At 43.7% G+C, this 12,519-nt stretch overlaps 1 protein-coding gene across 1 annotated transcript in view; it reads right to left on the reverse strand.

Annotated features, from left to right (window-relative positions):
- The window catches only part of EIF3A (eukaryotic translation initiation factor 3 subunit A), a 46,914-nt gene that overhangs the window by 4,996 nt on the left and 29,399 nt on the right, over positions 1–12,519 (reverse strand). The window contains exons 15-19 of the mRNA XM_035269247.3: positions 9,494–9,616; positions 8,835–8,988; positions 8,087–8,271; positions 4,775–4,863; positions 2,705–3,423 (exon numbers count right to left, since the gene is read on the reverse strand). Coding sequence (XP_035125138.1) covers positions 2,705–3,423; positions 4,775–4,863; positions 8,087–8,271; positions 8,835–8,988; positions 9,494–9,616 — 1,270 coding nt within the window. The remainder of the gene's footprint in view (positions 1–2,704; positions 3,424–4,774; positions 4,864–8,086; positions 8,272–8,834; positions 8,989–9,493; positions 9,617–12,519) is intronic.

A 12,519-nucleotide genomic window follows, 5' to 3' on the forward strand; every position in this document is an offset into this window, starting at 1 on the left:
ATATCCAAAAAAGAATCTTTCTTTTTATATGTCCATCCTCCACCATTTACCAGCCCACCATTATCTAGTCATTAATCATGGATAAATCTTTTAACCCTGTACAATGTCTCATACTTATCCATCGAATATATGAATCTAGGAACATTTTATATAGATTATAGAGAGAGAAATTTGCTGGTGACTTCACTGTTTAAAATGGCTTCCAAGTGTAGTGCGAAAATGCTGTCTAGTGGCCAGGCATGGTGGCTCACACCTGTAATCTCAGAAATTTGGGCAGTCGAGGAAGGTGGATCCCTCGAGCCCGGGAGTTCAAGACCAGCCTGGGCAACATGGCAAAACCACATCTCTACAAAACTACAAAAGTTAGCTTGGCTTACTGATATGTACCTATACTCTTACTTAGGAGGCTGAGGTAGTAGGATCTCTTGAGCCCAGGAGGCAGAGGTTGCGGTGATCTGAGATCATGTCACTCACTGCACTCCAGCCTGGGCGACAGAGCAAGACCCTGCCTCAAAAAAGAAACAAATGCTGTTTAGTGACTCCAAGCACAAGGTGGCTACAATATGCCTTAAGGAGAAAATACAGGCATTAGATAAGCTTTGTTCATGAATGAGTTATAATGCTGTGGACCATGAATTCAATGTTAATAATCAACAACATGTCAGAAATAAAGGATCTTTAAACACGTAAAAGACATTTTATGGAATGACTGACTGACAAAAATATCATGACTAGAGGCTCATAAGATCCTAACCTATTTCCCCTATGAACAGGAGTTCAGTATTCATGGCAACTTTATAAAATATAATTATCAAATTATTAAGAATCTGCCATATTATTACCCAAGTTAACATAAGGCAAAGAAAAATTAAGTGGCTTACACAAGTTAACAGCTGAACAGTAGAATGAGGTGACACCAGAAGAGACAAAGTAGGCAACAGAAACTAGGGAAAGCAAGGAAGCAGCTCACTTAGATCTACACGTAGAACAACTGCTCCTGTTATTTCCCCCACCCACAAAATTAAAGCTGAGAGTCAGAGAGCCAGCAAAAACCAGTTAGGGGATAAGGAAATTGATGCTAACCCAGGATCAAGTACAAGCAGTGGGAATGGAGAAGAGGGTGGATTTCAGGAACATCAAAAAGGCAGAACTGAACTAAATAAAGATTTAACTTTTACACAAAAGTACCTCAAAAAATAAATAAAGAAAGAAGAGAGAAAGAGAAAGAAAGAAAGAAAGAAAGAAAAAGAAAGAAAGAAAGAAAGAAAGAAAGAAAGAAAGAAAGAAAGAAAGAAAGAAAGAAAGAAAGAAAGAAAGAAAGAAAGGATTGATTGATTTAACATAAAGGATGAAACAAAGACAAAACAACTCCCAGATTCCTAGCTCAGACAGTTAGGTGGACAGTCATGCCCCTGAAGAGAATCAGAGGGGTGGGTGGGTGTGAACAAATGCATGTGTGTGTGTGTGTGTGTTAGTTATGAATCCAGTTTTGGATAGGCTGTGCTTGACATTCAGGGAGACTACCAGGTGGAGATGTGCTGTATGCAGTAAGCAGCTGTCACCTGCATGCAGTACACAGAAATCACCTAGAGAAAACTGGCTGGACGCAGTAGCTCATGCCTGCAATCCCAGCAATTTGGGAGGGCAAGGCAGGTGGATCACTTGAGGTCAGGAGTTCGAGAAGCAGGCTGGCCAACATGGCAAAACCCCATCTCTATTAAAAATACAAAAAAATTAGCCATGTGTGGTGGTGTCCACCTGTAGTCCCAGCTACTTGGGAGGCCAAGGCAGGAGAATCGCTTGAATCCAGGAGGCGGAGGTTGCAGTGAGCTGGGATTGCACCACTGCACTCCATCCTGGGAAACAGAGCAAGACTCGGTCTTAAAAAGAAAGAAAGATAATGGTAATAGACACATATCACAGACATGCATACAACTGCTCATGAATAATAAAGTGTGAAACAACAAGCAGGCCCAGAGCTAAGAAAGAACATGAGGCAGGGTGCAGTGCCTCACACCTGTAATCCCAGCACTTCACCTTGGGAGGGAGATGCAGGAGTGAGCCCAGGAGTTTGACACCAGCCTGGGCAACATAGTGAAACCCGTCTCTCAAAAAAAATAAAATAAAATATTAGCAGGGTGTGGTGGCATGCGCCTGTAGTCCTAGCTACTCAGGAAGCTGAGGTGGGAAGCTCCCTAGAGACTGGGAGGTCAAGGTTATAGTGAGCCATGATTGTGCCACTGCACTCCAGCCTGTGCAACAAAGCAAGACTCTGTCTCAAAGAAAGTAAAGTAAAATGAGTTCCTCCGTGCATAATCTCATGGTTGGCAGAAACAAATATATCATGTACATTTTGGTTTTAGTTATTTATTTTTAAAAGGAGGCTGGTTCTCAATAAAACCTGAAAAACACACCAATACTGAAGGGATTAGTACAGGAAGAGCCTTCAAAGAAGTAGTCAACGAAGCAGAAGGAAAATAAAGAGCACACCACTGAAGAAGAGAGAAGGGTTGGGCTGTTGATCCGTTTTGTATGGTGGTATTCTGTAGGCAAATGTTTGACAGGTAAGTCCCTGCAATGATACTCAAGGAAAGGCAAAAGAACAGTTTATCTGGAAAGTAACAATACGGCCCTGACATTTATCCATCTTAATTTTGCTTTAACAGGTGAACACTTAGGCATATTCAAGAAAATAGAATTTTACCTGGCTTGACTAATGGTCTCCAAGGACCTGGTCTTGAGTCATCACCCCGTCTGGAAAACCGATCATCATCAGCACGTCTTGAGAGCCGATCATCATCCATGTTTCTCCAAGGGCCCCTGTCATCATCTGCACCACGCCTGGGAACTCTATCATCATCGGCATTCCTCCAAGGTCCTCGATCATCATCCAACCCTCGCCTGGGACCCCGGTCATCATCCAACCCTCGCCTGGGACCCCGGTCATCATCCAACCCTCGCCTGGGACCCCGGTCATCATCAGCATTACGCCAGGATGATCGCTCATCCTCAGCACCTCCTCGCCTCGGCCCCCGGTCGTCATCCATCCCACGTCTTGGTCCTCTGTCCTCATCAGCTGTTCGCCAGCTTCCTCTGTCCTCATCCAGTCCTCGTCTAGGTGGTCTGTCATCATCCACATGACGCCAGCTTCCCCTGTCTTCGTCAGCGATTCGTCTAGGAGGCCTGTCATCATCTGTGTTACGCCAGGAAGGCCGGTCATCGTCTGCCCCACGACGAGAAAATCGATCTTCATCAGGGCCACGTCTAGGGCCTCTGTCATCATCCATGCCACGCCGAGGAACCCGGTCATCATCTGGTCTAAGAGAGGACTCTCTATCTTCATCATCCCCCAGACGCCGGGGCCGCTCTTCATCTCTTCTATGAGACCTGTCCTCATCTCGCCCTTCTCCACGTCTCCACTCCCTACATAGCAACAAAAACAATTAAAACCATCTAAAATAAAAAACCGTATGATCCTTTGAGGATTATATTTTCACATGCTTTTTTAAAACTTCAGTATCGACTAGGTACAGTGGCTCATGCCTTTAATCCTAGCACTTTGGGAAGTGAAGGCAGGCAGATCACTTGAGGTCAGGAGTTCAAGACCACCCTGGCCAACATGGCAAAACCCCATTTCTACTACAAATAAGACATGCAGCTTGGCACAGTGGATCACACCTGTAATCCCAGCACTTTGGAAGGCCGAGGTGGGAAAATTGCTTGAGCCTAGGAGTTTGACACTATCCTGGGAAACATGGCAAAACCCTGTCACTGCAACAAATACAAAAACTAACCAGATGTGGTGGCTCACGCCTGTAATCCCAGCACTTCAGGAGTGCTGAATTGGGCCAAGGAGGCCAAGACGGGCGGATCACTTGAGTCAGGAGTTCAAGACCGGCCTGGCCAACATGGTGAAACCTCGTCTCTACTAAAAATGCAAAAATTATCTGGGTGTGGCAGTGCATATCTGTAATCCCAGCTACTTGGGAGCCATGAGAATTGCTTGAACCTAGGTGGCAGAGGCTGCAGTGAGCCAAGATCAGGCCACTGCACTCCAGCCTGAATGACAGAGCGAGATTCTGTCTCAAATACAAAGAAACAAATATAAAAATTAACCAGGCATGGTGGAGCACACTTGTGATCCCAGCTACTCAGGAGGCTGAGGCAGAAGGATCACCTAAGCCCAGGGAAGTCGAGGCTATTGTAAGCAAGGATCACGCCACTGCACTCCAAAGTGAGATGCCACCTCAAAACAATAACAAAAAACAGGCCAAGCACAGTGGCTCATGCCTGTAATTCCAGCAATTTGGAAGGCTGAGACAGGTAGATCACTTGAGATCAAAACCAGCCTGGGCAACATGGCAAAACCCCATCTCTACTAAAAAATTCAAAAATAGACAGGTAGATCACCTGAGATCAAAACCAGCCTGGGCAACATGGCAAAACCCCATCTCTACTAAAAAATTCAAAAATATGCCAGGTGTGGTAGCACACACCTGTAATCCCAGCTATTTAAGAGGCTGAGGCACAAGAATCACTTGAACCCAGGAGGCAGAGGTTGCAGTAAGCACAGATCATGCCATTGCACCCCAGCCTGGGTGGCAGACCCAGAAAAAAAAAAAAACGGAACCCACACAAAATCAGACATGCACACAATTCTTCATGGCTTTCCTTCCCCCTCCAATCCCCTGCCCCACAAAAATTAACCAAATTTTAAAATGAATAAGATATTAACAGGAACTAGAGCAGCACTATTTTCCTCAACTCTACTTACTTCTCTGGTGGGCCTCTTCTCCATTCAGAATCTGCTTCAGGTCCTTTTCTCCAGGTGCCTTCTGAATCTCTATCTCCCCAGCGAGAGTCCTTCATTGACAAAGTGAAAAAGAGGCATTACATTGGTAACAGTTTACTATTACAACTACTGATATTACCATTCAAATATTTTTTATACTCATATTAAATAATATGAAGACCTTAAATAAGCAATTTTTTTTTTTTTGAGAGAGAGTCTCGCTCTGTCGCCAGGCACCAGGCTGGAGTGCAGTGGTGTGATCTTAGCTCACTGCAACCTCCACCTCCCGGGTTCAAGCAATTCTTCTGCCTCAGCCTCCCAGGTAGCTGGGACCACAGGGGCATGCCACCACACTCAGCTAATTTTTTGTATTTTTAGCAGAGAGGGGGTTTCACCATGTTAGCCAGAATGGTCTCAATCTCTTGACCTTGTGATCCGCCTGCCTCAGCCTCCCAAAGTGCTGGGATTACAGGCTTGAGCCAACGCGCCCAGCCCATAGGCAAGCTTTAAATTTTTATTTATTTGTTTATTTACTTATTTATTGAAACAGAGTCTCGCCCTGTCGCACAGGCTGGAGTGCAATGGCACGCTCTTGGCTCACTGCAATCTCGGCCTCCCAGGTTCAAGCAATTTTCCTGCCTCAGCCTCCTGAGTAGCTGGGATTACAGGCACATGGCACCACGCCGAGCTAATTTTTGTGGAGTTTCACCATGTTAGTCAGGCTGGTCTCGAACTCCTTACGTCAGGTGATCTGCCTGCCTTGGCTTCCCAAAGTGCAGGGATTACAGGCCTAAGCCCCAATGCCGGCTTATTTATTTTTTAATCTGAGATCAGACTGACACTACAGTGAAACTGGCAGTCTCATATAGTGAGTAGCCTTACAAACCGATTTAACACTACCAGAAAGCAACCTGGGAATACACACCTCCACAGACGTAAGGAAAGTCAAGTGCCCTGAAATGGACATCACAGTGCCGTTTCAAAGAAAGGTGGAGAGAATTTACTTAATGTCTAATGGGAGTGGTTAAATTGACACCACTTCTCTATTCCAAGTATTTTGATGATATTAAAAACTGTGAAAAGTAAACCTGGTACACCCTTTCCAGGGTGCAATGCTCATATGATGTAATCATAGACATCCTCTGATACAGGGTGACTAGTCTTACAAATGTAACCAAAAGCCATAATCAGACAAGTGAGAACTCTGGAAGATATATTAAGAGATCTGACGATAGGCCGGGTGTGGTGGGTCACACCTATAATCCCAGCACTTTGGGAGGCTGAGGCGGGTGGATCACGAGGTCAAGAGATCGAGACCATCCTGGTCAACATGGTGAAACCCTGTCTCTACTAAAAATACAAAAATTAGCTGGGCATGGTGGCGCACGCCTGTAGTCCCAACTACTCAGGAGGCTGAGGCAGGAGAATTGCTTGAACCCAGGAGGCAGAGGTTGCAGTGAGCCAAGATCACGCGCCATTGCACTCCAGCCTGGGTAACAAGAGCGAAACTCCGTCTCAAAAAAAAAAAAGATATCTGACGATAGGGTGGGAAGATTAAAGTAAGTATCTACAAAGCTGGCCAGGCTGATGAAAACCACAGTAACATAAAAAACGCCAAAGGGAGTCCAAAGGGACTACCTTAGCAGTTTTTTATGTTGGTTCTCAGTCATGAATACCAACTAATGAAAGTTCTGAAACCCAAATAGCAGGCATAGTGATCAAACATGCTGTATTATTTTAAAAATAAATAAATAAATAAATAATCAAGCAGGCCACAATGTAGAGGAAGGTCTGAAGCTGGAGGAAAATGATGAGTTAGACTAGTAAGTAGGTCAACAAGTATTGCAGGCAAGAAAAATTTGAATTAAGGTAGTAACATAGGAAAATAAAAGAGGAGGAGTAGGTTCAAAGCTGTGACTAAGTAGGTACCATTCACCTGACTGGTGAATCAGGAGAGGGAATTCCAAAGGCACAAGTCAAAGAAGGAAACACAGGTTGATTTTGGACCTGAGTACAATTAAAAATCATTATTTAGAGCTCAGTTTGAATCACCTAGGAATCCCGTTAAGTTGCATACTTTGGCCAGGCGCTGTGGCTCACCCACGCCTGTAATCCCAGCCCTTTGGGAGGTCAAAGTGGGCAGACCACCTGAGGTCAGGACCAATCTGGCCAACATGGTGAAACCCCGTCTCTACTAAAAATACAAACATTAGCTGGGCTTGGTGGTGGCTGCCTGTAATCCCAGCTATTCCAGATGCTGAGGCAGGAGAATTGTTTGAAGCCAGGAGGCAGAGAATACAGTTCAAGACCAACCTGGCCAACATGGTGAAACCTCATCTCTACTAAAAATACAAAAACTAGCCAGGCATGGTGGTGGGTGCCTGTAATCCCAGCTACTCAGGAGGCTGAGGAAGGCAAATGGCTTGAACTCGGCAGGCAGAGGTTGCAGGGAGCTAAGACTGAAATCACACCACTGCACTCCAGTCTGGGCAATGAAACAAGACTTCATCTCAGAAAAAAAAAGATGTGAAAATGACTGATTTAAATATATTTACATAGGTAGCCTGCAAGAGAGCTGACTAATAAAAACACATCACAATTGGCCGGGCATAGTGGCTCACACCTGTAATCCAAGCACTTTGGAGGCCAAGGCGGGCAGATCACCTGAGGTAAGGAGTTCCAGACCAGCCTTACCAACATGGTGAAACCCCGTCTTGAAAAAAAAAAAATTAAAAAAAAGAAAAAAAATACATCACAATTACAAAAAGCAGCTGGGCACGTAATCTCAGCTGCTCAGGAGGCTGAGACACATTCAAGAATCACTTAGGGCCGGGCGTGGTGGCTCATGCCTATAATCCCAGCACTTTGGGAGGCCGAGGCAGGTGGATCACGAGGTCAAGAGATCAAGACCATCCTGGTCAACGTGGTGAAACCGCATCTCTACTAAAAATACAAAAATTAGCTGGGCATGGTGGCGCACGTCTGTAGTCCCAGCTACCTGGGAGGCTGAGGCAGGAGAATTGCTTGAACCCAGGAGACGGAGGTTGCGTTGAGCCGAGATCACGCCATTACACTCCAGCCTGGGTAACAAGAGCGAAACTCCATCTCAAAAAAAAAAAAAGAATCACTTGAAGCCAGGGGCTGAGATCGCACCACTGCACTCCAGCCTGGGCAAACAGGGTGACAGAGTGAGACTGTTATCTCAAAACACACACACACACACACACACACCACATTAAAACAAGACACACACACACATTAAAACAAAATAAAATCAATAAATCCTATACTCACCTTTCTAGAAAGTGAACTATCGCCAAGTCTTCTCTCTTCCTCTCTACGACGTTCTCGTTCTTCAATTTCCAACTCCCTTTGGCGTTTTTTCCTTTCCACTTCTTCTAATTTCTTCACCCGCTCCTGATACTCTCGTAGCTCTTCCTCGCGTTTCGCTCGTTCAGCGCGCTCTCTCTCTTCACGCTCTAGACCACCGAGTAGGTTACTAAGTGTGCCTCCCAGCCACACCTTCCCCTACTGCTAGTTCTACTTTCCTGGTACTAAACAGGTAACATAATGTACAAGTAAAAGAATTTGAAAATAGTTTGCGATCAGCTACATGACAGAATATAGTCAACAAACTAGTACTACAGCCTTCACCTATAGTTTTGTAATAAGATACTACAGAATCATTCCCCCATTCCTGAGCAATCTGAGATTGCAGATACAGCATCATTTGACAACCATCATCTGGAATGTATTCCTCAATAAATGTTAGTTAATACACAGAATATAGTGATAAAAAAAACAAAAAGGATTAATTTTTAAAAGAACATCAAATGTGTGGGGAAATGCTGGTACAAGTTGTAACAGCTTCACATATAGCAAACTGGGTTCTGAGAACCGGCCAATTACCTTGATTCCTGTTAGCAATAGTGCTAACAGGCCAATTACCTTGATTCCTGTATTTTCTACATAAGATCACTAAAAACTAGATCTAACACCAACTTTGCGCAGGTTCCCTTCCAATCCCGTTCTACCTACATACCTTTCAGCATTTGCTCTTCTGCCCTTCTCTGCTCCTCCTCTTCTTTTTCTCTATAGTAAGTGATTCTGCGTTCTTCTTTCCGTTGCCTTTTCCGTTCTTCCAATCGATTATGCCTTTCTTCTGCTAACCGCTCTTCAAACTGTTTAAGTTTTTCCTGCAATCAAAGTTACCCCCAACCCAAAAAGGTCAGATTTCGTCAAGAGCAATCAACAGGCAGAAAGCTATTACATTTACAAAAGACTCTCAAATGTATTGAAATCATTGAAAGCAGCCTCTCAGCACAAAAACTCTAAATTCCCAAAGACCATTAACTTGTCAGCAGGCCAAATTTTTAAAAATTTAAATTGTTGATATTACTGACACCCAGTGGGTTTGTCTTTACACAAAACAAATTCAATGATCAAATTAGAACCTAAGCCCAGGACATTTTGATCTAGTTTTTTCATTTCTAACAAAAACCTGTATTCAACTTGCACCTTTAGAAAACTTCCTTCAGGTGATTGTTTGGCTCAGGAAATACTACCCAAACATTCCTATTACTTGAATGACCATTATACATAGTAAGTCAAGACAATATACAAATTTGTTAAGGGAGAACCCTTAAGGCAATACTAGAAAGCTCAAGAATAAACATTTCCCAAAAAAATCAGCAAGCTCACCTCATAAACAGACTGCCGTGCAGCTTTGAGTCGCATTACGAACAAATCTCTGTCTTCAAGCATTCGTGACATTCGATTCTTATGTTCAAGAGCCTTTTCACGTTCTAGCTGCATTGTAGTAATCTGCAAGTACAAAATACAGTGAAATTTCAAAGTATCATTTTTTAAAACTCATTTACCCCAAATTACTGACAAATACTCCTGAAAAATTAGAAGTTGCTCCATTGTCCCTTCCATCATGCCATAAAAACCAAAGCGTAACTAACAGGTCCCCAAAAGGCAATTAGGAGCAAGAGTAATCCTGAGTCATTTAGAAGAGACAGTATTTATTTAGTCCTCGGCACCAGGAACTTTATAAAGGAAAAACTATGATGTACCAGCATACCTTGGAGGCACTGCAGGTTTGGTTCTAGACTATCACGATAAAGAAAATATTGCAATAAAGCAAGTAACACAGATTTTTTTGGTTATCCAATGCATATAAAAATTTGCGTTCTATTAAGTATACAACAGTATGTCTAAAACAGCAATGCACAAACCTTAATTTTATAAGTCGGGTGCAGTAGTACACTGAGGCAAGAGAATCACTTGAGCCTAGGGGTGCAAGATCAGCCTGAACAACACAGTGAGGCTCCTGTTCTCAAAGGTAACAAAACAAAAACCACCTTCTTGCTTAAAAAATGCTAAAGATCACCTGAGCCTTCAATGAATCATAATCTTTTTGCTAGTGGAAGGTCTTGCCTCAACGTTGACAGCTGCTGACTGATCAGAGTGGCAAGTACTAAAGGATGGGGTGATTACAGTGATTTGTTAAAATAGATTACAATGAAGTGTGCCACACTGATTGCATCCTCTTACAAAAGATTTATCTAGCATGTGGCATTGGCTGACAGTTTACTTACAAGTAGAATTTCAGGCCAGGCACAGTGGCTCACACCTCTAATCCCAGCACTTTGGGAGGCCAAGGCGTGCAGATCAAGAGGTCAAAAGATTGAGACCATCCTGGCCAACATCGTGAAACCCCATCTCTATTAAAAATACAAAAATTAGCTGGGCGTGGTGGTATGTGCCTGTAGTCCCAGCTACTCAGGAGGCTGAGGCAGGAGAATTGCTTGAACCCGGGAGGCGGAGGTTGCAGTGAGCTGAAATCACGCCACTGCACTTCAGCCTGGCGCCTGGCGACAGAATAAGACTGTCTCAAAAAAAAAAAAAGAATTTCAATTTGATTCAATCCTCTCAAAATCTGCTCCTGCTTTATCAACTATACTTAATGGATATTCTAAATCCTTTGTTGTCATGTCAACAATGTTCATAGCAACTTCACCAGGAGATTTCATTTCAAGAAACCACTCACTTTGCTCATCCATAAGAAGCAACTCCTCACCCATTCAAGTTTTATCATGAGATGGCATCTTCAGGTTATAGTGGTTTTTTGTTTTGAGACAGAGTCTCACTTTGTCACCAGGCCAGAGTGCAATAGCCCTCTCTCAGCTCATTGCAACCTCCACCTCCTGGATTCAAGCCATTCTTCTGCCTCTGCCTCCCAAGCAGCTGGGACTACAGGCCCACCACCACAACCAGCTAGTTTTTATTGTATTTTTAGTAGAGACGGGATTTCACCATGTTGGCCAGGATGGTATCGATCTCTTGACCTTGTGATCTGCCCACCACAGCCTCCCAAAGTGCTGGGATTACAGGCGTGTGCCACTGTGCCTAGACATTGTTTCGTGTTTTGTTTTTTAGTTTTAGTTTTTGTTTTTGTTTTGAGACAGGGTCTGTCTCTGTCACCCAGGCACTGGAGTGTAGTGGCACTATTTCAGCTCACTGCAAACTCCACATCCTTCTACCTCAGCCTCCCCAGTAGCTAGAAAAGCAGCCACATTCTACCACTCCTGGCTAATTTTTCTTTTTTTGGTAGAGACAGAAGGTTTCGCTATGTTGCCCAGGTTGATCTCAAACTCCTGGACTCAAGCAATTTGCCTGCCTCAGGGATAAGAGGATTAGAGGAGTGAGCTACTGCATCCAGCCTATATCTTTCTAGCTCTCTTGCTGTTTTCATCACATCTAAAATTATTTTCTCCACTCTACTCATGAACCCCTCCCAAGTTGTCCATGAGGCTTGGAATCAACTTATTCCAAATTATTATTAATGTTGGTATTTTGACCTCCTCCCGTGAATCACAAATGCTCTTAGTGGCATCTGGAATGAAGAATTCCTTATAGTATGTTTTCAATGCACTTTGTCCAAATCCATCAGAGGAATCACTATGGCAGCTACAGCCTTATGAAATTTATTTCTTAAATGATAAGACTTGAAAGACAAAATTACTCCTTGATCTACAGGCTTCAGAATGCATACTGGTATTAACAGCCATGAAAACAAACATCAATCTTTTTTTTCCTTTCAGAGGGAATCTCATTCTGTGGCCCAGGCTGGAGGGTGGTGGCATAATCTCAGCTCACTGCAACCTCCACCTCCTGGGTTCAAGCAGTTCTCCAGCCTCAGCCTCCCAAGTAGCTGGAATTCCAGGTGCCTGCCACCACACCAGGCTACTTTTTGTATTTTTAGTAGAGATGGGATTTCACCACGTTGGTCAGGCTGGTCTTGAACTCCTGACCTCGTGATCCACCCACCTCCGCCTCCCAAAGTGCTGGGGATTACAGATGTGAGCCACTGCACCTGGCTAATCTCTCTTATACATCCCCATCAGAACTGTCATATGATCAGATGCATTGTTAATGAGCAGTAATATTCTGAAAGGCCTTTTTTTTTTTTAAACAGGTCTCAACAGGGGGCTTAAAATATTCAGCAAACCATGCTATAAACAGATATGCTATCATTCAGGCTTTGTTCCTCCATGTATAGACCACAGAAAAGGTAGACTCTGTAGCATCATTCTTAAGGACCCTAGGATTTTTGCAATGACAAGAATTGGCTTCAACTTCCAGTCAGCAGCTGCATTAACCCCTAAAAACGGTGAGTATACCCTTCAACACTTTGAAGTCAGTGACTTCTCTCTAGCTAT

The sequence above is a fragment of the Callithrix jacchus genome, chromosome 12 (genome assembly GCF_049354715.1).
Source record: "Callithrix jacchus isolate 240 chromosome 12, calJac240_pri, whole genome shotgun sequence".
Lineage (NCBI taxonomy): Eukaryota > Metazoa > Chordata > Mammalia > Primates > Cebidae > Callithrix > Callithrix jacchus.